General features: G+C 41.3%; 1 protein-coding gene across 1 annotated transcript in view; it reads left to right on the top strand.

The window, feature by feature from the left end:
* Positions 1-9,182: 9,182 nt before the first annotated feature.
* SPATA13 (spermatogenesis associated 13) overlaps positions 9,183-26,378 on the top strand; it is a 165,626-nt gene continuing 148,430 nt past the window's right edge. The window contains exon 1 of the mRNA XM_054209223.1: positions 9,183-9,427. Within this exon, the coding sequence (XP_054065198.1) occupies positions 9,350-9,427 (78 nt within the window). The 5' untranslated portion in view covers positions 9,183-9,349. The remainder of the gene's footprint in view (positions 9,428-26,378) is intronic.

Raw genomic sequence — 26,378 nt, 5'->3', positions numbered from 1 at the left:
TAAGTTATTTAGAGCTTGTTGGTGAATGATTTCTGGAAATGTAGACAAGTTGTTTTGGAAGTTTGTTTGGTTTGGGTTTGGGTTTTTTTTCCCCAATGGCTATAATTTTTTGAATAAAATTTAATAGTTCTTTTTCTGGTGCATTGTTGTGGTTTGGGCTGGATTGGCCAATGAGAATGACAAATGTTCCCACCCACCTCTCTCTCCAAAGAGAGATATAGCTATAGGCTTTGGGTACTTATGACGGATTTTAAGCACTCTGCACAGTTTCTTAGAATGTAAATCATCAGCTGTAGTAAACTTCATGTTTTTGTATATGTCATGTACCTATACCTTCTCGCTAGCCTGCCAAGTAGCCCAGTCCAAAGCACAAAAAAAATTTCAGCCCTTATAATACATTTTAAGTATTATCGGGGTTTAACAAACTATATAAAAATGGTTTGGTTTATTTCCTTATTAAAGGAATCTGGAACATTTAAAGATTTTGGCTGAAAAATATGCTCCCAGAGACTCTTTTCTACCAGTGATAGTGGAAAAGGGGATGTTAGAGCAAGCAGATTAAAAATCTTTTCCAAAGAAGTGATAGAAATTGCTCAAATGAGAGTTAAAATTTCTGGTGCTGATAAACATGCTTTGACATACTAATTCTCCATAGGGTCACAGTCATCTTTCTAACACATACATTGTCATTTACTTGAACTCAGTTCAGCTGGTAGTGGCATGACTAGCCTTCTAAGAACATTACACCAGATGTCTGGTTTCAGACAAGAGGTATTTTGACACACAGATTCCCCCTTGCGCATACTGTGGAGGGAAGGAATAAAACCTCGCAGGCAAGTAACTGAGCCGAGCTGAACTGTGGGAGGTGTCTGTGTTCACCTCCTGTAGCTGCTACAGGCTTCCTCTGTGGCCAAAGGCAAGCTGTTCTGTCAAGAAGCACGTCTACACCTCACAATCCCTTTTTCCCCAATGGGTCTTTCTGCCGTCAATGACATGATGGCATAGCTCATGGAGCTTCTTTTGGATGTGCACAAGCAGGAGACTTTCTGCTCAGTCTGTAGAAACTCATGGCCTTGGGTTAATCCTCATAGCACCTCAGCAGTAAAGCATTGTACAAGAAAAAATCCTGACCTTCAAAGAGATTTCAGAAAGGAGTGGGAGGAAAGCACAGAGTTGCAAAGTGGCTTATTTTAGCTCACCTGCCAGGTCAGCAATAGGGACAGGAACCAAACTAGCCTGTGATGCCTGCTGTTACTGATCTCACTTTAACAGCCTTTGAGTTAATGCAGTGTTCCCTCCCATTTGGATTGTCTTATATACATTTGGTTTTTATCTAGATGAAAGGTTTGATATGTTCTTCTTAAACGGAATTTTGCTTTTTGCAGCTACTCACTGGTGTGCAGTTGGTAGATACACAAATAAATACAGTATAGGAGAAAAGACCTGGGGCAGCTTTATAGTAGGAAATCAAACCACAAATATAGCAGGGTACTGGAGTCAATGAGGGAAAAAGAATGATTTGGTTAGTTCAGCATACTTGATTTCCAAAAATCTTTTGGTATGTTCTGCCTTACCAGAGAGTCGCTAAGGAACAAAGCAGTTAAATAACCGATTAAAATGTAGAATCAAAGAGTTACAAATAAATGGCCAATTTTCATGATAGAGAGGTAACTATAGTCTGATTTTATTACCTGCTGGCTCAGGCAATGATTATGTCAGTCATACCAGCTACAAGACTCTCAAAGACAAATCAAAAAGCGCAGGGCATCCCACTGGGCACAACGAACCCATTGATCTCAGGCTTGGTCACTGCTCTTGGGATAGTTTGGGATAGTTAGGAGAGAGCAAATGATTTCTCACCATATCAGAGAAATGGCCTGCTGAATGGCTCTTGAGAGCTGGACTGGTCATTAGATGCATAGCGGGCTAGATATATGTATCTATGAGGAAATGGAGTTCAACTCATTTTTCTTTTCATGGTGGAAAAGAAAAAACAGAGTGAGGGTGTAACAGAAATATATGGAGTTATGAACGTCTTGTGGAGGTGGAATAGACAACCATGATTCAGTGTCCAAGGAAATTACTGAGTATCAAGACAGAAAATTGACAAAGACTGAGTGCTTTATTATACAGTTTCATAATTCAATTATAGAACTAGTCATCACACAGATGCTGTAGCAGTCACAAATGTAAATGATTTTCGAGAGTAAGTAGACAAAGTCAGAGGAAGAAGGTCCATCAAATATTACTAAACACAAAGACACGTAAATAATTTTGGCTTTGGAAGTCCCTAAGCAAAGATTGCTGAAAGCTGGAGTGATCTATGAAAAAACTATGGTAAACCTGCCCTAATCTTGACTTTTCCCTAAGTGCCCAGTGGTGGCTACTCTGGGAGGTTAGAGGCTGACTAGACAGACCTTCGTTTTGTATCTGCTTCTGCACTCTTATGGTTACTGCAAATTCAGGCCACTGGTCTTCTGGTTGGTTTTGGTTTTATGTTTGTATTCATTGAAGGCTGCTTGAGACAGAGATTTCTCTTGCTCTGTGGAGGTATGGTCTCTAGGGGAATGGGATGGGTCCCTGATTGCTCCCCAGGGCTTAATGTCCTACTTTCATAGACATTGTAATTAAGAGTTAGGTAAGAGCTATTTGAAAACGTGCATAGTAAACACAGAATCTAGCTTGACATGCTCATCCCACAGCTAGAGTCCTGTTGTTATTTGCATGGGAACCTGACAGGTTTTTTCCTTTCTCCAACTCTTCTGCCTCTGAGGCTCTCAGAGCCACACAGTTCGTCATTGCCCACAAAAGTAAGTACTGACTAGCACAAGGCACCCTGGCTGCAAGCTTCTTCCTCCCAAACCTCTCCCTGAGCATGTGTCTTCCAGTGTCCCAGAGACACAAGCCTCACACATGCCATTCAGGAAGGGAGAACTTCCTGGCAAAGAACCATTCCCTGGCTCTCCCAGGGGTGCATTCTCAGCTTATTTCTTGCTAGCTGCCCCAATTCAGGAACAGCCCTGCTGCTTTCTTGTATAACGTGGAGCACCCTTTGTAGTGACTAATGGCTAATGCTGAATCCACATCCAGAAAGAGTTTGAATCACTTGGTAGCAGAGTCTCAGTAGTCAACCCCAAACTGCTTTTCCCCCAATATTCTGAGTAGGCTCCAGACCAAATATTAACATCAAGTTAAAAAATAATCACTTCTTAATGTATGAGATTAGGTTTCCTCTGGTACCTCAGTGTTCGTACCAGTCAGGCCATATTCTAAAATTCACACTGACATCAATGAGGACTGTTGACAGGAAAGATATGTAGATTAGAAAAATGGAACTATTGTTTAGATTCTGACTTTTTTCCCCCTTAATACTATGTTTTCAGGTATTTATTTTGGGGCAAAATTAGATTGATTTCACTGTAGTTTATACTGTATTGGCTTTCAGCAAAATCTGGATTGCAAATACTTTAAGTGAAGTTGTATTTAGAAAGATACATGTTCTGGATTTTAAAGTTCATATACACAACTGTCTCATTTGTTAGTTTCATAAAATCTTGGGTTTTGCCAAGCATAAAGTTTTGTGAAAATGTGGGCAGACCGTGACTCACTGTTTTTCTTGTTGATTTAACATGATGCTGTGTTCAGTGCTTCACCGAATAGAATCTAAAGCAACAGGGGTCCAGCTGAGTGGAGTTATCACACATGCCCTGCTGGAGGTGGGATGGGAAAGATCTCTGGAGCCTTCTGACAGCAGCCATGAACGTCTCACCAGATAAGTCATAAAAGGACCATCAGATAGGAAATACATTTGTAGAGCCCTGACAGTGAATTTTATTAATTAAAAACAATGCATCATTTAGAAACAAGGCTAGGGACTGCTGCTTGTAACTCCCAAGGCAATGTTTTGTTTGGATAGCTGGGGAATGATGTAATGTTACTCAGATTGGCTGGGACAGAATGTGGTCCTTGCAAATGCCGTGTGGTTGTTACTCTTTAAGAGGTGAGCCTAAAAGAGGATAGTATCTGTCTTAACACTGGGCAATATAAGGATAAAAAGAAAAAACAAAAGCTCTTGGGCATCTCACGGTCTGTAGATCAGAGATTTTGTAATGTATTCTTCCTCCTTGAAGGAGGTGTTCTTGAGCCTGACCAAAAGCATATTCATGTTGCTAGAGGATGTCCCTCTGTCTTCAGCAAGGTTTGGATCAAATCCCTCTCTTGTAAGTTGATGATTTCTTCAAAATCAGAACCACTGTCTCTGAGATATGCCTTGCCAAATATTTCATTAGGGACTTATCTTAAATTTGCTGTGCCAGTAGCCCAGAATTTGTGACTTCTGCCACTTTTCATCCCACCACCTTTCTTCATGTTTCTTTAGTTAACATAAGGAAGAAAATCCACAGCAATGTCGGGGTGGAACGGGAGGAAAGGAGGATTTCCTAGAAACCTTGTCTCCTTTATGACAGTAATACAGAACACAGTTTGTGTGGCATATTTCTTGAATCATAACTTTTATATTTGTTTTACTCATGGCATAGCTTCTAGCTGTTGCTGATACATATAATTACTGAATTAATTGTGTATTAATGCTGCATTATTGTGAGCCGACTGTAATCAAGCATTTTCTTTCAGACCACCAGAAGGAGCTATTGAATTCAAAAAGCCTTTCCTTCAAAGCAGAAAATCCTTATACAGCAGGGAAAGCAGGAGGATAACGGAGCAGGCACACTGTCTTTCTTGCGAAGTCCCGCTCTGAACCATAGAGCAAATTCTCATTTGAGAGTCTGCATCTTTTTCTGATTCACTGTCTTGTAGTAATCAAAATTGACTTTACAGGGTTTAAGATGCTTTGGAATGAGATTTCAGGCGTCCCTCCTTAAACATGTAGTAACAAATACTAACCAAATACAAAGAGATGGGAAATTCTCTGGGGCAGGTTTAACCACGTATTCTCAGAGCACAGGGAGTGTGGGAGCTGCCATTTTCCATTAGGTCAGCTGGGAGATGTTAGACTAACAGACCTGCAAAACACTTGAGAGCACTAATGGCAATGTCCATAAAGATAAACGAAACCTGAATTCTACTTACACAAGCTGACTGGCAATCAAAACGTACCAGTCACCTGTTACATGTTTTCTGAAGCAATATGTAAATGTGTGATTTTTTGCTGTTAGCCCAATAGAGCTGTCTCGTGATCAGATTCATGAAATGAGGTATTGAGATTTGTAAATAGCAATCTCTCTCTGAGTTTTGCCCTTTATATTTGACAAAAAAACCTTTACACCAGTGGAAGGCAGATTATATTGCTTCTCCCTTCTTCCGTTTACATTTTCTTTCATCTAAGAGCAGCCTGAAAGTTTGCGATGGTGGTTTGCGGGTGGCATGTTCTACGTAAGTGTGTGTCTGTGTGGCTTTAAATCAGTGTTTGGGACGAGACCTTAGTTAAGCCTGTCTGCTGCTATTCACAGCTTGCTGTGCTATTATGACATAGACTCTGGTGTAGAGTCTCGCTGCTTGCCTGTAAGACAGTAGCAAGATGCAATGCTGCATACATTTCACCAAATAAAAACTGCATCTATCTGTGGGAGAAGCAGGTACTAGCACAAAGTATCAGTGTCTCTGTTAACTTTTATTGTATGCTAAGAGTGATAGGAAATATGAGTCTCTGAATGGATCTCAATAACTATGTCTGCAGTTGTTGCTATGTTGGGATGTGCTTCTGGATCTGCTCATGTCTTCGGGAAGGAAGAAAGGTGCTGGGTGGCATGGAAGAGCAGGACGCATGCTGACACATATGGGTTGTCGGCAAAGGAAAGGGAAGTAATGATCAATAGTGTTTATTTCTTAGTATGCCATAAAACAGCATTTGTCACTAGGGTCCCAGTTGTGATGTCCTATGCAATTTATTAAGTCAGCATATTAAAGGAATATTGGTTTTAAACCTATGTATTATGCATGTCTTTGAATTAACAGGAGGAGAAAGAGTGTCTGAGGAATACTTTTAGGTAGTAGTTCAGGCTGACTGATCTCAGTACAGATTTTTCTTTATATGTGGATTTATAATGCATTTGTGCTCAAGAGACCCTGCTAGTTCTCAGGCGTAAGTTTGGGGCTGTACGTGGAATAAATCAAATGTTGCTCTGAGGACCTTACAGTCCAAATGGTAAAAAGACATGGAAAATGGGTATAAATCACAAAGTAAGAGGAGACAAAGGAGCAGGGACAAGCTCAAGGATAATGCGGAGCGGAGGTATATACTGTTGGCTGAACATCTAATTTGGAGGTTTCATATATTGGGCTCTTTTCTTATTTTTCTTCCCACGACAATGTCCAGTAATCCTTGTCATAGTTGAGGATCTTGTGCTAGATGCTTTGCTGTGCAAAGACGGAAACTGAAGGTGGTCCCTGTCTCAGATTTAATCTGTATGATTGAGATACAAGATAAGCCAGTTGGAAAGTGATTACGAAGAAGAGCAATGAGTGACACGTCAAAGACACTTTCTAAATGTAGCAGTTCCAGAATAAAATACATTTGTTATTTTATTATGACTCAAATCGTATTTATTTATGCAGTGAGCCTACTCCCAAAATTAATAATTAATAATAAAATAATTAATTATTATAGTATATAAATGTAAATACTTTTGCTTTTTCTTTGTAGTAGTATCTCACAGAGATTTTCTTTTCTAGAAACAGTTTAACATTCCCTGTGCTGTTTTTCTTGGGAAGTGGGAATGAGTTACAAGCTACGCATCTGTAATGACCTTGAACGCTGTTCATTGTAATTTTCTGGAGTTATGAGACTGTTGCGTTGATTAAAAAAACCCACCAATCTCTGTGCTCAGCAGCACAGGGGGCACTAAGACCATATCAGCCTAAAACTTATGCTACGGATTTTCATCCCCAGAGCTCTCTCAGTGTGGCAGAAACTGCCAGAGGATCTGTCTCAACCTGAGCCTGATTTCCTGTGACAACTACATCTCATAGGAACAACAGCATTGCTGACACTTGGAAGACAGTTTACAGGGAAACTGTTTCAGAAATACATCTTTTCTCACAAAGGAAACTTTCTACTTCAGATTCTCAGTAAACCTGCACTTCAAAGAAAAAAAAACCAACATAGCCTTTATAAAACTAAAGTAAGCAGATACTTCATATTTTTTTGCATCCACTTCATCAACTCTCAAGTAAATAGGCAAGTAAATGAAAGCAGACTATAGGAATTCCATTGTTGAGAGGAAAGAAACACCTTTGACTGTGCACGAGTCTCTTCAGAAATACAGAAATATGTTACTATCAATACATTATTTACAAGGAGCTGAATTTTATTTTCTCTTTACGAAAATAACAAAGTCCACTTATGACCTAATTCCTAAGCAAACAAATGATTTTTGTCTGTCCAGTCAGTCCTAGCTCAAGTGACAGCACATATCATTCTGTCCTTTAAAGGTGTGCATCAGATCTGTATGGCTGTGTTCAGAGTGGGCTTCCTACAAAATTCTCCTTTTTCTTCTTATTCAGGTTGGAGGTAATTGGACACTGGACAGTTAGTTTGTTGACCTTCTTGGGAGGGATCCTGGAAATGGGAGTTGAGCTATTAGGTTGCTTTGTTAGGATTTCGAATAATGGTTTTGTGATGGGACTTTTGTGCCCTTTAAACACTGTGGGCTTCAGTTCTGCCAGGGCAAGCACTAAGGTACAGGTATCCAGCCATATGCTGTCATCAAAAGGTTTGGGGCATTCCTTAGCTTTCGCATGGTGCATGGCTTCTTCTGGGCCACAAGAATTAGATTACAATAATAAATGAATTCCTACAGAGTCAGATTGTCAATGTACTACTCCTCTTGGTGAGTTGTTGCATGTCTAATCTGTCCAATGTCAGTACAACTTTTGTATGGGTAGGTATTCATTGGCAAGAGTAAAGGGTTTTCAGCCTGGCGTCCTTCCAACATTGCGAGTGTGTTACTCGTGGTACAGTTACTGACTAGTAGAATGAAACACACTCAGGACATTTTGATGGCTGCCTCATTCGATAGCAAATATCTGTCTAGAGTCACAGACCCCTCCCACAGAGCAAGCAGGAGAAAGTCAATGCGTCTTTGAACTCCGTCTTAACACTCAAAAGAAGTTTTCAAGGATGGTTTTAATCTCAAGTCACGCCTGCTTTCTGAAATGTCAATACATAGACCCCCTCTCTTTAGCCAGCGGTGAGAAAGAGGCAGTTTCAGAGGGCAGTTCGTCCCACCTATCTTTCTCCATTGGCAGGGGAGAAAATTAGGTGACTAACAAACTAGAGACCTTTTTTTGGAAAGATAAATATAGATGGATGAGAGATAAGTTGCCCTAACTAAGTCTGTTCTTTGCATGCTGGTACTATTGCATGATGGCATCAGTCAGAGCGGACTGCATCTGCTGTGTTCATGAGGGAAGTGTCTCCCGCGTGCAGCATCTCCTGCGTCACATAGCACAATCCATGCATCCAGTCAACCACTGTTAATGGTGGCTATTATACTACTTGATTTCCCTTTTTTCTTTCTTCTGTTGATTTTTCCTTCCTGTGAGGGTAAATCTGCCTCAGTCAATAACAGAGATGGAAAAAGTCCTCTGAAGCGGACAGAGGATCAAGAAGTGGTGCCTTTCCTGTCCTGTCCTGTCCTGTCCCTCTGACCCTTTTGCCCTAGTCTCCAGATTTGACCATCTGTGAATCTCGTTATCTAGTACTGTGCAGAGCAGATCGTGTGACTGATCTCTTGGCACAGCCAGTGTGTTGCCTTGGCGGGTTGTGTGGGATGAAAAAAGCACAATACATGCCTTTTCTGTCTGAGACTTGTTTATCTGCACAACACCCAGGCCCCTCTGGGAGAGCTCTCCTCTTGGTGATCATTGGCAACCATAAACGAATCAAATCAAGGCAAAGTTAGAGAAATTCCCCTATACAAAGAGCTGCTCTAAAACAAAGCTGCGTTTTTGTGGTGCATTGTCCTGGCTCTGTGTGAGTCCTGTAAAGAGACAAAGGCGAGCAGGAAGGAAATCTCAGCTGCTTAGTAAATGCCCTAATTTGATTTATTTAGTGCTCCCTTCCCCCACCCAAACTGTTCTGCTAACCTGTTAGTCCCAACTCAGACAAGTAAAACCAGCTAATCTGATTAGTTCTGACACACAGGAGCAAGGCTGCTGGGAAAAGCTGGACCCTTACAGCTGTTTCAGGCTTCAGCTTCGATCATAACGTTATGGGTTTGCCGAATGTATAGCACAGCGTGACAGGAGCCCAGCAGCATGTACACAAGTGAGCAGTGTGACCGTCACTGAAGATTTCTACCCCGGGTCTGAGGCCACTGGAATACAAACCATGTTTCGTGTCACCTTCAATGTAGTGACAGAGAAAGTTACCTTCACCTTGGCAGCCTGCCCCTCCGTCACGTGGAAGGTAAGCTCAGATATGCATCATGTAAAAAGGTTGGTGGCACAGGAAAATGAGTATCGAAACTGTTTTCTCATCCGTAGGCTGTGTTTACAAAATTTTAAGGGGAGTAACAACGTTTTAAGGGAACTGCACTGCACCACGAAGTGGTATATGCACGACTGGTTAGAGTTAGACTAAATGGATCTTGTTCTAGAGAACAGCTTATTCGTTGCCTTTTAAAGCTTTTCTCATTTGACTTTTAAAATAGCCAAATTCATAGTCACTTTCCTCTTTCTGGTCTGAAAATGTCTCTGTATTTATATTAACAGCAAATCCAGAGGTATATAACCACAAGCAACTCATTTCTGTAGGGAAGGGACACTGTTTGGGGAAAGCTTTCAAGCTTCCTAGACAATTTAGGGATGGCAATAATTTGTGAACTGTACCAAGGTACAATAAACTAGAAAAATTTGCATCCCTATGATAAGGGAGTTGAACCAAAAAAACCCCTAGATGTATAATTTACCTGGCATGGGGTTGTGATAAAATTTGGCAGAAGCCAGAGATGCTTTGCACGTCAGCTCCTTCTCCCATTCAACATTTCAGTTCAGATCTTCATTTCCTTGAGACAAATGTTCCCATCTCATCTTGAAGAGATCGGTACTGTCGGGATGCGACGGGACCCGGTTCATTGCCTTTCCTTTCCCTTTTAATGAGTGTGTGCTTTCACCATAGTGCAGTTTGAGAAGACAGCTGCTATCTTCTGAAGTGTTGCTTTAAAAACTTCATGTTAGAATCTGTTACTTGCAGTGCATTTACTGTAGGAATCTCACCTCTGTCTGTTACTATGCCTTTCAGATGTGAGAGAGTTATGAATAACTAGATACAGTGGCAGAGCAGAGTAAATGCTCTTGCTGCTCATGCTGTGCACAATTCATTATGCTGTGTAAGGAGTTGTCATATATCTTTGTCATACTTTTTGTCATATATCTTTGCTGTATTGTTTTCTCGGTCTTGGACCTGTCTTTTCTCTTGACTTGTGAGGTAGACGCTGCCCAGAAGCTGTCATTAGAAGGTCTTTAAACGGCCTGGTACAGTATGGCCCCAGCCCAGATCTGTGCTATTTGTAGCATCATATGCTAAATAAAAAAAAGTCTACTTAAGCAAAGTGTATTTTGAGTAAAAGTCACATGAAATTAATTTTACTGGACAATGCAGGAAAGTTTATGGTGATATTACTTCAGTTTCCCTATTTATTAGGAGAACTTATCTTCCCAAACATGCATATTCACTAAATAGTAATGAAAATAGTAATTTCACCAAAAGATCAACAAAACGTAAAAGGGCCTTACCTATGCTTTCTAATGGTGCATTAAAGATTTTTCTGCCTTCATATCAGAGTGACTCTGCCTTTAGGCTGCAAGTCACTTAGAAGAGGGGACTGAAATAAAAAAGCATACTGGGTCTTACCATGCTGCAGTGTTCCTACCTGATCCTGGCTCATGAGCTCTTGGCACAGCAGACATGGATGAGAATATAACCCAGGGGGTGCTGGATTTCAGTGCTCATTTATCACATTGCTGAGGGCTGTTAGACCTAAGTGCATTGCAGTAAATCCCTCTGGAAAAAACTGGCAAGTACTGAAAAGTGCATCTTGGCACATTTTTGCCGTTCTCCAGTTCTTCTATTGTTTGCATAATTTAAATTATTTGATATGTGCAATGTGCAACCATGAGCAAATGCTTAAAAGTAAAAGCTAAAAGAAACGATGGTACAGTAGAACTTCCTGAAATGTAGTACATTTATTGATGAACTAAGTAAAAAATATGTGAGAAAGTGGGCACAATTATATGGAAAAACAAGACGGGATGCCACGGCAGCAGAAGAGATGGCTTTGGAGTGGACCTTACATACGTAATGCTAAGTTAATTTAAGGAAAGCTTTGTGGAAGGAGGTAATATTTTTTATTGACCAACTCTTATAGTTGGAAAAATCTGACAAGGTTTCAGGCACACAAGTGTTCCATTTTGGCAGTGGGGGGCTAATGAAAAATACTGTTTCCCTACAACCTTACCTTGCTTATGTCCTTTTATCAGCTAGAACAGGACTAGTGTTAATTTGAATCCTTTGAAGCTGAAAGAGGTCACATCTCTGCTGGAGGAGGCAGAACAGAGACATCTACTTTCAGACTGCTAAGTCTTTTCCTTTCAAGAGTAGGTGGCCCAGCCTGCAGATAATGCTGAGTTGTTCTGCTTTTCCACATACCCATGGCATGACCAGCCGAGTCTTACGCAGTGCGGTGGGGCCAGAAGGACGTGGCAGCTCTGTAGGAGATGTCCTGTGAACGGTGCAAGTTCTGTCCCAAATTGTCATCTTTCTGCCCTATGCTATGCAGTTTTCATTTCTGTTAGAAATTAATTTCTTGTTAGAAGTATTGGTGAAAAATATCCTGGCCAAAGCCTAGTCTAATTATATGTGTAATATTCATTTGTGTGATATTTTAATGGAAGAAAGACAGGACTCCTGCTCCAGATATTTCACAGTCTGTAGGGCATAAACCCCATGGCTTTTGTCAAAACATTGTTTTGTAAATACTAGTTTAATTAGAAGTGGGGGAGGGTATGGTCACAGGACAACTAGGGGGAAGTGACAGCTGAAAAGGCTGTTGACAAATGCGAAGGGCTCAGAGTTGAGCATGCCTTCTCATGTGGGCACCAATGCTTGAAAAGCAAAGCAAGAAGCATCTTTATTATAAACCATAAGCATCTTTATCATAAACCCTGGAGGAGGGACTGGGCTGTTCTTTCTCGCCTCCCAGTGTCAGTCTGCCTCCGCTCATTTGCCTGCTCCTTGGAGAACAGGCTGCTGGTACTTCTCGATCTGTTGACAGGCATGGAGCTTGTCAGCAGAGCAGAGGGCTGAGTGCTCTGAGGTACGCGTGGGTTACACAAATCAGACTGCAGCCGGTATCAGCTTGGCCAGAGTCCCTCCTCAAAGGCCACTTCAGGTTTCACTCAGATGAATTCCTGTTGCATTTTCAATCAGTTGCTGCTAACGTTTGGGGAGTCTAGAGTTGCGTCCCTTTGTGTCGTATACCTGGCTTTAAGATAACAAGATCATGCAGCTATTGATATACCGCCAAACTCCTACCACTCATTTCCTAATGCGTGAATAGATGACACACTGCTTAGATGAATGCAATTCAAATTCGCAGGGTACAAGCAGATTTAGTTACAGAATGTACTCGCTCATTGAGGATTAGCTACACTTGAATCCTATTGATTTTCTTTTACTGTTGGTGGTTCAGTTTTGTTGAATCCTGCCTGAACTGCATGGGGGAGAAGCAGCAAAAACTGCTGGTTTGTGGCTTTCTATTCAAGGCCGGGAAATTCACTTGATGAAGATCAACCCAATGCGGGGCTTTCTTGCCAATTGATGCTGCGCTTTATCTCCCTGACACGGACAGATAAATGAGCTGGGGGTGGCTTTACAGGCAGTTGCAGCCCGACCCAAGCGCGTTGTTGCCAACTTTCGAAAGCTGCACAATGGGTCTCTCTCCCTGGCAGTTACAGCCGTTGGGGCAGGGACCTGTCATCTGAAAGGCTGTTAATAATGATGTAAACTCCTCCCTAAGGATGTGGGAACAATGTTCAAATCCTATGAAGGCAGGAATATCTGTGATAAGGAAACCTGAAAAATCAGGAGCTTAGCGTCCGTTTTCTTTCTGCAGCGAGTTGAATACAGCTCTCCGGCTTGTGAAGGGCCGGTGGGGAGGCAGGAGGGGAGGCGTGGGAAGCGGGCGGCAACTCACAGATTTTCTGGCTCAGAATAACCTTCCCTGCTGCTGTTTTAGAAACCTCAGTTAGAGCTACATAGAGCTACAGTCTGGCCTGTTCAGCAAGAGTAAGTGCATGTTACTGAACGGTTTGTTATTACTTTGTTGTGGTAGTTCATAAATGCACCCCCAGTGTCAAAAACCACAGTGGTAAATACAATACGAACAGAAACAGGCCCCTGCCAGCAAAGTTCACGATCAAAATCTATGGATTTAAGTGCACCCTAGGTAAGGACCAGACCGTGAGCACAAAGACAGTGTGTTGATGACAGATGTCATCCACATATGATGGCACCTGGGAGAGAGGTGAGCGTGGAAGAAAGGCAGCGTGACTGTGGCACATGTTGCAATGGATTACTCAAGGACTGAATCCAGCCCAAGGAGCTGCTTTCCTCCCCAGATCCTGTTAAATCCGGGGAGGTGATGGAGCTGAAGATGCTCAGCACCTACGGGGAAGAATTTCAACTTTTTCTTTACTCGGACATTGTTTTCAGGTTACAGAACAGTGCATTTCTCCTTGAACAGTAACCACTTCATTTCTAACTGTTAAATATAGAGCTGCTAAATGCTTCTAAGTGTAAGTTCCCTGACAAAATATCCAGAAACAGCTATTGTTCTCAGCCTTCATCTGAAATGCCTTTTTTCACCTTGCTTTTAAAGAGCGCCCCAATATATACACCAGATATTTGTACATCAGCTTCTATGAATTTTGTTCAAGGCTCAAGTTTCTCCCTGGTTGTGAATGCAGATGCACTCCATCTTGTATATTTGTTAGTTGATTTTGTCACTTTTTGATGGTCCCAAAAGAGAGGTTGACAAATTCCCTTCAATCTTCACAATGTTCACAGTTCAGTAATAGTCTCTGACCCCAAATACTTATCTCTGCAACTCTGAACCCCACTGCACACTGCCACAACCACCTTTGGGATTATGATGCTTGATTTGGGAGCTGCTTCTATAGAAGTACTTTTAGAGGTGATGACGTTTCTTCTAATAGCAATCTTAGAAATTTTTTACCTTGAGCGATGATGATAGACGAAGGTTTTATTCCTGTCATTACACTTCTGGAAGTTCTGTAGCTCCCACATGTCTCCCCAAAGGTCTTTGCTTTCAGAGACATGCTCATCTGTAGAGGATTGAAATCCCTTTCTCCGTCTCTCCCTGATTATTTGTTTACAATATAAGACGCCCACCTCTGCTTCTTTCCACACAACAGTATTTTCTTGGCCTTGCACCAAACCCTTGAATGAATGTGATTCAAAAGGATCAGCCGGTTCTTGCTGGGAGATCAGGTAATATATAGTAATCAGGTCTGTGACGCTCGTTTGATCCCCGACTCCAGCTCACCAGCAGATGGTAGCAAACATCTCCTTCCCTGTGAGCTTCGTCTGGGGTTGTTTCAATTCGAAAGGGCTGGAGTGCCTCATTGGAGTCATTTGTGAGAAAAAAAACAAGCTGTAAAGACAGTAGTTGTGCAACTCAGAACAAGGGAGAAGAGCCACGGAAACCACGGAAATATTGCTGCAATCGGGACAGAAGAATTAAGTAGAGGCTGGAACAAAATCACTGCAGTGACTTGCACTGAATGGCATGAGAAGCATTTTGGTGTCGCTGTTATTGTTCTTGTGGTGACAAAAAGGGACCATTATTTGCAACGTAGCAAATGAACAACATTCAGAGCAGCACGATAAAATTGAAACTGCTCCGGGTCAGGTCTGCCCATGTGTGTTGCCCTTTGTCTTTGCACTGAAGATGTGGAAAGTTCAGGATGGGTACTTTTACTAGCCATTTACTAGTTACTGTTTCTCGTCATTTGTTTTTCTTCTGAGCCGTACCAGCTCTAGTTCTTTTTATATTTGATCTAGTTTATTGATTACCACTTTCTCTCACCCTCTTCTGTATGCTACTCATTTAAATGGCTTGTTATGACAACGCTTCTCAGCTTCTTTTTCCTGATAGCAGCTGAACTGAGAGACGGGAAAAGAGACAGGGACAGGATAAAGAAAGCTGCTAAACTGTGGTGTAATTCCCATACGGAAATGTCTCTTCACTTATAACACAGTACTGGTCAGAGCTGAGCAAACTATTTGTGGATAAATATTACTGGATATTTTTTGCCATTACTGTTTTCAAGTATACCACCTCTACTTTTAACTACCTTACTGAGATTTTGAAATTTTTTGACTCCTTCACACACACAGTGTTCAATTCTGTTGGCAGTTTCTGGGAAGCATTCCATTTGTGCTCACTTCTCCATCAATAAGTGATTGGTGACCAAAATTCTAAGAGTTGGTTTTGTTGTCTGACAGGACACTGAAACTGATTTCTATGCTTATTTACTGGAAATTAAAAACAAACAAACAAACAAACAAAAAACATTTAAATATCATTTAAAACAAGACAATGGCTTTTTATGGGTATAAAAATGTATTCCTTCTCCAGTGCTTACCGTATTCTGAGCCAGAAAATCTTTCTCGGTTAAATGGAAGTTAGAATGGAAATAGAAAGGAGGAAATCAATTATCGCATTGTGCTGCTTCTTTTGCAGGGCAGCTTGCTCTGGAAAGCAGTGCAGAACGCAAGTGAGACTGGCTATACCTCTGTCAGTGCGTATGCCATGTGGCTGAGGATTTGAGCTGAAGTTGTCAGGATTCTCCTTTGGCTTTAAATCTTTCTATTTTCTTGTAATTATTAGAAATATCAAAAGCCCTTTGGCAGATACAGGTGGCCTGAGTCTTTTCAACTCCATTAGCATCAGTCAGTCATCTCAGCGTTCATGTATGTTGTGTTTAACTACGTGGGCAGGGGTAAAGTCCTCCCAGTGTGACAACACTTGTCTCCTACAGCTGTGCTCTTGGCAGAGGTGATGATCAATCAGTTCCAGAGATAACCCAAAATTTTACTTGGGAGATTTTGGTCCGTATCCTTCGGTACGGAGGTGTGCTGGGAAAGGCCTGGATGTTAGTGGACCTAAAGACCTAATTTGACAGAGAAGAGGAAGAGGGCATGTGTCTGTGGCTTGAACATCATGGTTTGGCAGTGTGGTAAATCTGCCTATAAGGATCGTAGAATAATAGAATCATAGAATAGTTTGGGTTGGAAGGGACCTCTCAAGTCATCTAGTCCAACCTCCCTGCAATGAGCAGGGACATCTTCAACTAGAGCAGGTTGCTCAGAGCCCCGTCCAACCTGACCTTGACTGTTTCCAGGGATGGGGCAGCTACTACCTATCTGAGCAACCTGTTCCAGTGTTTCACCACCCTCACTGTAAAACTTTCTTCCTTATATCTAGTCTAAATCTACCCTCTTTTAGTTTAAAGCCATTATCCCCTGTGTTATCACTACAGACCCTACTCAAAATTCTGTCCCCAGTTCTTGTGTTTCATCAGAAATGCCGTGGCTATTGGAAACCAAGCTTTGATTTAACATAAACTCACTGCTGATTCAAATCCGTTCAAAAACACAGATGGATCTGTTTTGTACTGTTGGACTTTATGACCAATCAGGTATAATCTGTCTGCCCATTTCCATTTTTATGCTAGATCAAGGAATATCTGCCCTCCCACAGCCAGCATAAAGCCTCCACAAAAGCATGAAATGATTACACAGCTTAAACTCTCCCCTGTAGAGTGTCTTTAACCTGTCTGATGTGCAGTTATGTTCTCGTGTCTGACTAGATCAATTTTAGACCAGATCCGTATGTTGGTGGTGTTCAGATAAGCCATCATGGAACCACAGCCTAAATGCAAAAATGCAGCCATACAAGAAGCTGATGTCAAATGCAAACTGTGAAGTCAAACCTCTGCTTGATCACATTTGCTTTCCCAAGTAGACAAGTGCTAATTTTTCCTCCAAATAGCTCAAATTTTAGGCAGATAAGTAGTGTGCAGATCTGTTAAGGGAGATGCAAACTATAGAGCTGCAGAGATACAAATGCATGTGTGTTATTTCAAATACTAGACTCAAAATCTGTGCAGTTACTAGTTAACATCAGCTCTACCTTTAGTGATCCTTTGCTGGCCTGATGAGATATTAGGAAAGCAGAACAGAGGTGAGAGCCTTGCAAGATGAACCTGGGTACAAAATAAGAGAAAGAGCAAATACATGGGAACCGAATACTGTCATTTGAAGAAAATGCCTATGAACCCAGTAAATTGGAAGTGGGAATTGCAATTTGTTGAAGACAAAGAGGTGTTGATTTGAGTAGTATGGGAGACTGGAAAAGATGATGGCACAGCACCAAAACAAAGAGGTGTGTCTATGGGGGAAGTTTAGGAGTTGTCTTGTGGAAGTGAATTTTTGGATTCTGACCAAAAAGAATAAATCTATTGTACGTGAAATACTGATTTTGATGACAATATACACTGAAATGATAGAGCAGCTATACATTTTGCCCATGGGATTCAGTTTCTCTTCTGGTGCAAATGTTTAGTGTTTGGCAATCATGGTAGAACTTGGGTATTATAACTCACTCAGACACTTCATGCCTTATTTAATGATAACTGAAGCTCTTCCCACTGTTATTATTATAAAAGGAGCAGTGACAAACTTAGGGCAGTGTGCAGAAATCTCCTTCCACAGCAATGATAATTCATTCCTCTTTATACAATATCCATTGTCTTAGTGCAGCTAAAAGTATCCTAGGTGCTTTACAAAATGTAAAAAGACATGGTCCCTGGCCTAAAGTGCTTTCTGCTTTAGTTCAGACATGACACAAGACATGTGAAGAATGAGAGTGAGATGGTGCAGGGATGAGTGAGACCCAGAGTTCCTCTCAAGAGAACACTCTGGTGTGATGTTTATACAACCTGAGCATTAAACTGTGTCCATCCCCCTGCTCCTTTTTGAAGTTGGCCTGATTTTTTTTGCAGAAGCAAGGGTTGTATAACATTAACTGGCATCGAAAAAGTTCTGACTGATGATAATTTCTTTTTTTGCCTTTGATAAGAGCTCTTGTGAATCATCACTGTGTCAATTTATCTTAATATGCCATACTGTAAATCACAATTACTTACCTGCTGCTTTAGAAGAACTTTAGCAACCCCTGCGGCAGGGACAGGGACCTCCAAGTGCTGGGGGGATGGGCAGTTGAGAAAATGAACATTACGTACATCATTTAACTCCATACGTGGCCACAAAATGTGGTAGAAATATTTCTTGAGCTGTACCCTATTCAAGTTTCTTACAAGGCCAGCAACTTACAATCAGACTTGTGAATCCTGGTGGGTCTTTGCAAAACTGGCCTCAGCAGCAGGGGACGTTCATCTGTGTCTCCTCCGAGTGCTACATTGAAGCTAATGGTGCTTTTCACAAAAGAACATTCCGGGGCAACACCCCCTTCCTGAGTGCCAGGCAGAAAAGTATATTTTAAAAATCTTTATTTACAACAGGAGAAAAATAATCCTTTGCTTTAGTGGGCTTCTGGCAGTTATTGAGGCTCCATAGTGCAGTATTCACCTGTTTCCCAAGGAAACTGGCCAGTTTATCCAAATGATCATGGATCAGACTGGCTCCACTGCTGTTACTGATCCCGAGGGTTAGGAAATAGAGGATACTGCATAGAATTCCTTGGGTCTTAATACCTTCACTGTGAGATGGAAATGTGTCCTTCCTACTAGCTGCGGTGATCGTAGAGGAGGGGTAGAACAGCTTCCTTAGGCAGGCACTTTGGGTTTAGGGACAGAAGTGACAGACCGGCATGTAACTCTCTGGAAAAACCATGCTGTTTACTTCCTTTTGTGCTTTAAGGCATCCTTCCCTCTGTCCTCTATAACAAGGCAGCCCTATCCGGCTCTGATTTAGAGGTGATCAAATCAACATCCTAACCTAGCACTTTCCAAGGGAGGATTTCAGAGGACCATATTGATGATGGCAGTGGGTATTTTCTTTGTGTTCTTGAAGAGATTTATATCCTACAGTGCTCAGCAAGTAGCTCTGTAAGGACATGATGCTGGATCACCCTGGTCCCTACAGCTCCTCTGGCTCTGATCTCCAGCGCCCAGGCTGAATGAAGAGCCAAGGCAGGGGCCCAACACGTTTCTCAGAATGCACTCAAGGTCCTGTTGCTTAACTCTATGCAGAATTTCACAAATTAGTGCCTTTGAATATTACCCAGCAACACACAGGGATCCGGTGTGAACTGTACTGGCTGTTCGAGCCTTGGCCTCCACTGGCCAGCCCTGGGTTTGGCTTGTGCCAGGCTTTGCAGGCTTTGCCCCTGCCCCTTGTGCCTGAGCAGTGGCAGGGAGCTGTGGGCAGAGCTGAACTTGGTCACAAAGGAGGAGGAATTTTTATTAAGTCTTCTCCAATATAAACTAGTTCTCTCTTGTTTTCCTTATTTCCAAGTCTTAAAGTGGGATGTTTCACCTCTCCTTTATTATCTCTTGGCTCGTTTCCAGTCTGGCCAAAGCTAAGAGGGGCTGTACACCTTCCACTAGCGCTGCCTGGGCCCTATGTCAGGGAAGGAGCCCTGCTGCCCGCGCTCACATGCTGCCTCTTTGAGTAAAATAGTGCTGGTAAGAAAAAAAAATAGTGTTTAAATAAGGGAATTTGAGTGAGCAAAAAGTTTTCCATCTGAAGTTTATAAATCACTAGATAAATCCAATCAAACAGTGAGCTGTGCAGTTAGCCCAGGATATAGAGTATGTGGTATGATAGACTTCTTGTTATCTCTAACTGTCTTGTCACTCTTCAGAAAATAATATAACCAAGCTCTGGTTGAACACCATAACTCCAGGTAAACTCAAAGATAAGCTGCAGGCTTTTGCCATTTAAACCTCTTTAAAGTCCTAATGCGTTAACAGGAGATGTAAGTACATGGACCTAAAGTTACCAAAAAAAAATCACTTATGAAAATGTTCTCTTTCATTTGGGTGCCCAAATTTTAGTTCTGTCTGAAAGCAAAGGTGTTGCATTGGCATTTAACACTATGTCTGCCACTTCCTCTCCCTGGTGATAGCACAGTCAGCTCCTGCAAGCACAGAGCCCTGAAGCTGCATTTTAGGAGGTCAGCAACATGTCTGTGTGTAGCCTGCAGACTTTTCTTTATTAAAGAGTATTAAAGTATATGGTGTTTAATACTTTCTTTGGTTCAACATTAAACCAGGCATTCCTTCACTTTAAAAAGCTGACCTCAACTTAAAAAGTTGACCTTTATCACTATATTAGAAAGCAACAGAAAGGCTCAGCTGTTTACAGAAGTTGTTTGCCTTCTACAAACTCAGATTGGCCATTCCAGTAACACACTATTACTGTACACTATTATAACCTTTTACCAGTGACTCCTCAACAGAAAGAATCTCTGCACTCTGAAGAACCTAGAGCACTAAGTGGGTCCAGTGCCCACTACCTCAAAAGGTTTAGGACCAGGGTTTGTCGCTGAATTGCAGAGAACATTAACCATCCGGAAACTCATGCATCATTCCCTTCAGTTGCTGAGTCCCTGGAATATGCACTGTTTTTTTGACACGATAGATATAAAACTTCTTTGGAATTTTCTCTCAGTGTTTTTCAGGCTTTGAAGTGGTCACTGATAGCAGACTTTGATGACTGAAGGGTATTATTAAGGGAGATCCGTAAGGACCAAGTTTATGGGTTAGGAAGTTCATGGTATTTTCACTTCTGGAGGAAGGCTAGGGAGGCCTCTGTGTGTGCTTAACTCTCTCCTACTACAAAGAGTTTCCAAACTGTGGGCTTGGCATGCTCCACAGGTGTCCCAAAAGCCCTGATCATCTCTATAGGGAGGCAGGTTGGACTGTGCAGTGGATCCCACCCACTCATATTTTTCCATGGAAGTGGTGTGGAAGTAGTGTGATAGTTCAGGGTCTGGAGGAGTGATGGTATACATTTGAGTCTTATCTCAACAAACATTCAGCCAGAGAATGGACCTTGATGCAAGAGGTGGGAAACATTCCCAGATCCCAGGTTAGATATTGTCAAAAGTCAGATTTATAAAGCAGAAGGAGAATAACATTTCTACCTGTGAGCAACACACCATTCATTTGTCCGGTAACAGAAGGGCTGGTTGTCTAAACTGATGGATAATCTGAGCTGCTGTGTTTCTGAGCTTAAAAATGTTACTAAAGAACATTAGTCATGACGGTGACTAATGTTCTTGTTTGTGCCAATGTTTAGCCAGTCTAAAAAGATACAGGTTTAGTAAATGATCTCCAGACTTTGAGATTCTGCCCAGTTCTGCACCCACAGCTCAGCAGCAAGAGGGAATAATTTATACCACATTGGAGTAACGAAACAACAGAGTAAACCCATTAAAGCAACAGGACAAAGGCCTTGCTTTAGACAGGGTACAGAAAAGTATTCAGCCGCTTTTGAAAGCTGCCACTGCCTCCTCCTCTCAGTTGCACTGCATATATTGTGAGATAACTCTTGCTTTAAATAGAAGGGACCATTTATAACTTACTGAATCCATAATTTAGAAGGATTTAGACATAAGGTATCATGTATAGCTCAAGTAACATGACCTGAATCACTTGGAATATCGTAATTGCCTTCTTTCAGCTGTAAAACTCAGAATCCAAGACTGCAGCTTGAACTCTACTGAGGAATTAATTTTCTCCAATTAGAGATCTCATTGCTGTTCTTGTGTTGTGAGCAGTTCAATTTGTTCTATTCACTGGTCTTTCCAGTTTTGTCAGCAGGACAATTTACTGCAGCCTGTCAGTGTGTAGTGAATCCATAATGAATTATGGAAATTTGCTGTGAAAGCCTGACCTTTTCCAATGTTTGTATTGGGATTTCCCAGTAGCTCTGTTCTCGTGCATTTTAATGCTCTAAGCAGAAAGTAGCAATTTCAAATATTGATGAAGAAATTAAATTTAAAGACTACCCAGACACATGAAAACTCATCCTTACAAAAAATTATTTCCTGCAGCCAAAAGTAATGCAAATGACATTACCTGAGAGAAATTATTGGAGGACGTAACAGGCTCCTCATTAAGTTTCCACCAAGGCAAGTAGAGTTATTACAAACACAGAAAAGAATTAAAGTTGTCTGTTGATCAGATACACACTGCACAGCATGTGATCACCATTAATGTGTATTTCAAAACTTTAGAAATGTGGCTGTTTTCTCACACATGCAGAAAGATGGGTATTTATCTAAACAGTTGTACTGGCAAACTGCATTTGTGAAGTATTGTAATTTCTTGTCCCAGCCAGGGATAGTGCAAAGCTGGAGCAAGAATGAAACAGTTTAATTTATCCAAGTTTTCCAAATACTAACTGATGTCCATTATTAGTTGGATGCCCGTGTGGTTCGTAACTCTTACAGTATCTTGACAGCTTTTCCATTCTCAAATCCATATGCTTTCTACAATAAAGAGCAGGTTCCAAAAAGGGTACTGAGCTCTTCATATCCAACCTCCCACAGCTACTTTACTGTTTGGAAAACAAAGCAACCATGACTGGGAGTCAGAATGAATCTAAGCCAGTAAAAGAAAATTCCGACTTCAGATTATTTTAATCATTTTCATTCCTTTAAAATGGCTAAAGCCAAAGTGAGGGAAAGTTTGATTCTGAACCAGGGAAAGGCACCCTCCGACAGTCATTAACTTACATGGCTCCTGATGGGCACAGGGTTCAATGTCTCAGCTGGTGAAAGGATGCAGTGCTCTGGACATGTGGGGTCTAATCTAAAGCCTTATAAATCCAGGGAGAAGCTTTCCAGGCTTTGGATCACTCTTTTGAGATCTAATTCAATGTCAAGTCAAGCTGGGTCTGTTTCCCAAACAAAAACACAGATGCAGGCAAATAACAAAGGAGCTGCTGTATTCTTTTAGGCAAGCAGAAAGGGAGAAGATTTATTTCAGAAGCCTCGAGATAGTGTGTAGTCCAAAGAATCAGAATGGGTGTGCAGATATATCCTCTTAAAATTATTACGACCACAGCATTCTGTGATTTACTGACAGCATGGTCAGACAAGCAGCAGGGATCCAGCTTGTTAAGTTATATAGTAACTGCAATGCAATTTTAAACCCTTCGCACTGAAGCTGGTTTAAGCACACATGCTTGCAAGGCTTCATAAGGGATTAGAAATGTATCCCTTGGCCCCTCTATTCTTCCAGATAAAGGGATGGTCTTCCTCAGCTTTAGGATAACCTGGTTGGACCATTTGTGCTTCTGACCATGAGTGTTACGGGACATTTAAAAAGCTGTGAATCCAGACCTTAAAAAGAAGCAGAAGTTACAGAGCTAGTAATGGGACAGGAAGATGTAGAAAGCTACAGCACCATCTGCACTGACGACCTCTGTTGTTTTTAATGTAGCTATGTCAGTGCAACCTTTTGAGGTTAATGGACCGTTCCCTGGTGCCCTTGTTACTCCCGTAACCCACAAGAGCAGTTTGCAGCACTGAAAGTCCTGTTTTACCCCTTGGTGAAATACATCTATATATGAGGTTTGTGTTAATGGTAGTTTCGGAGGTAGGCAGGGATGATGCTGTTTGGGTATTTGGGCTGGGTCATCTCCTTCCTTAAGGCTCCCTGTCTGTAGAACACGTTTTGTGTTTTAAACTTACAGCAATTACCTCTTGAATATAGGAGAAGAAAGCAAATGGGAACTCACCTGCTTTACTTCCAGCGTTACTTGTTTTGCAGTCTAAACAAGATAAAACTTGAATATTGCAATATTACAATGAAATATACCTACCAAATTGGGCAAGACACATATGCTTGTGTGGATAGAGGGATGGGTACCCCACTGCACCTCCCTCTCACTTCAGAGCTGCAGACTGCATTCTGATGAGCCACATTAACACTAATAACAGGGGGAAATAATGTTTCGGGCAAAATGCTGACCTTGATAGCACATGCTGCTTTTGGCATATCTATGCACAGACATCTGTTTTAATATTTAGCTACCATTTTAGTGTGTTGTACATCCACAAAATATGCTCACGATGGAGCTGCATTCTGTAAATTATCCGCACAGATGTAAAGAATTTCTGCCCCAAAGTATCTGTAATTCAATAATTCTAGTTCAATTTAAACAGAAGTTATTTAGCAAGCACAGCCTTTAGAAGTCTGTTTCCCACTCATTCTATAATGAGTTCTATATTTTTTTACATGCTGGGAAAGGAATTGCCTGAGCTAAACCAAGGCTTGATCTGAACAAGCTACTGACCTGCTTGTCTGATAACTGTTGGATTTATTTAGTTCCCAGTGACCAAGATCTGTTTCACTTGAGACTGGAAGTTCAGGGGCTTGCAAGGCTGGTTCCTGTGTTCCTGTTAACAGAGCTACACTAGATCACAAGAGAGCTCTTGTAGAAGTCAGACTGTATCATCAAGTTTCACCCTTGCTATCCAAGCCACCATCAAATTCATAAGGCTTAGAGACAAGAAAGATCTTGTCTATGGTGGGGAGTGGGAGATTCTTCGGTGACTAATTGTAAGTGGGCTTAGTGCTGGGTTGTTTTGTGGGGTTTTTTTTGGTTTTTTTTGTTTGGTTGGTTGGGTTTTTTTTGTTTTTGTTTTTGTTTTAAGAAACTATCCCTTGGTGTTTGTTTTTAGGAAATTCCCTTTGTTATTTGATCTAATGTTTCCTTTACTGAGCTTCATCATAATGTCTATACCAGTAACATCTGTATGTGAAATGATGGTAAAGCACCTTTTCTGCAGTTTTATTTTCAGAGTACTTGAAAAATAGGTTTGGGATCTACATGTAATCAACATAGCAGATTTTATTATGGAAATCCTGGAACTATTAAAATCAGTAGCTTTTATCAGTAGCTTTTATTTTTAAAGTCATCAGTAAAAGACTTTAACAGGTCCAGAATTTTATCTTCGTAAGAAAGATTTTAGTGGGTTTTTTCTTAATGATCTTTAGAATTAGCTGACAATTAAGTAATGCAATTGCAGCACAGATTGTGTAGAAAAGTGTGGAAAACATTATCAAAGATCAAGGGACATCTTACTTGACTTCTGGTAAGAAGACATTTTGCTACCAGATGTGTTCATACCCTTTATAAGTGTACTTTCAGAGCTTACTGAATATTGCTTACTTTAGAACAATCTAGTATTGTGTTTTATGAACTCCTGAAACACAGGTTTCCTTTAACAAGACTTAGGGTCTGTTTCAGGAGAGGTGTCATGGTCTCTATGACGTACTATGATCTTATGGCATGTGACCTTCCCACTAAAGTGGGGATGGCTCTGCTCCTGTCACAGGAATATATGTCTGGCACATAAAGGTAAGCCAGCTCTGATTTCATCTGTTCTTAATACAGAGGGCTATATGATATGTCAGATCGGTATTTGTGAACTGGACCACTGAACTATCACTGTAGTGAGGGTGATTTGGATGCGTCGGGGTGGGAATTGCTGCAGCCCAGTGGTGCAGCAGAATCCTTAAAACAGTGTTGCCTCTACTGGTGCAGCAAGGAATATGACTACAGAAGCACCAAACTACTAAAAGCAATAAATGTTAAAAAAAATTTTGCTATGGCTAGGACTGTGGAATCTGAATGGCTTATCATAACGTCTACAGAATATTTCCCCTCAGGAGCTGTTTTGGGTGCCTTTTGAGAGCAGGTGTACTGCAGGAATTTTACTTCCAATGTTAAGAATAAGCGCACATTTTTCAGGTGTTTTGATGTTTCTGCATTTGTTTCTGAATAAAGTCAGAAAGTGTGCAGGAAACTGGAAATTTAACAGACATTGTATATAAACCTTTCTCTCCCACCATACTATAAAAATAGTTTTAAATCATGTTACAAATGATCTCTTAAAACAGATTATTAATTCAAATGTGCTCTCTCAACCCTGTTAAACTGTCATCTTATCCAGAGTGGGGATAGGCACAAATCAAATGCGCAGATTGGAATGACCCTGGTCATTGCGTGGGAGTTGAAAACTCATCTGATGGAGGGTTTGTGAATGACCTTTCACTTTGTACCAGGCTGCGTCAAACTGTCCAGTCAAATACCCACTCACTTCCTAAGCGTCCTTAATCTAGTGCAGGTGAAGTACTTGTTTACATACAAAATGCTAAACATATGGGCAAACCTGAATTCTCAGGCTATTGCTAACTGTGCTCGGACAAAGCCTCAAGCTGCAATTAGCTGGTGCATCGCTAGAGGTCCCAAGAAGACATCAATGAGACCTGATGGGGGAAGCGCTTCACAG

This window comes from Rissa tridactyla, chromosome 1 (genome assembly GCF_028500815.1).
Source record: "Rissa tridactyla isolate bRisTri1 chromosome 1, bRisTri1.patW.cur.20221130, whole genome shotgun sequence".
NCBI classification, from domain to species: domain Eukaryota; kingdom Metazoa; phylum Chordata; class Aves; order Charadriiformes; family Laridae; genus Rissa; species Rissa tridactyla.
The sequence above is the reverse complement of the archived record's forward strand: the minus strand, read 5'-3'. Positions and strand labels throughout refer to the sequence as shown.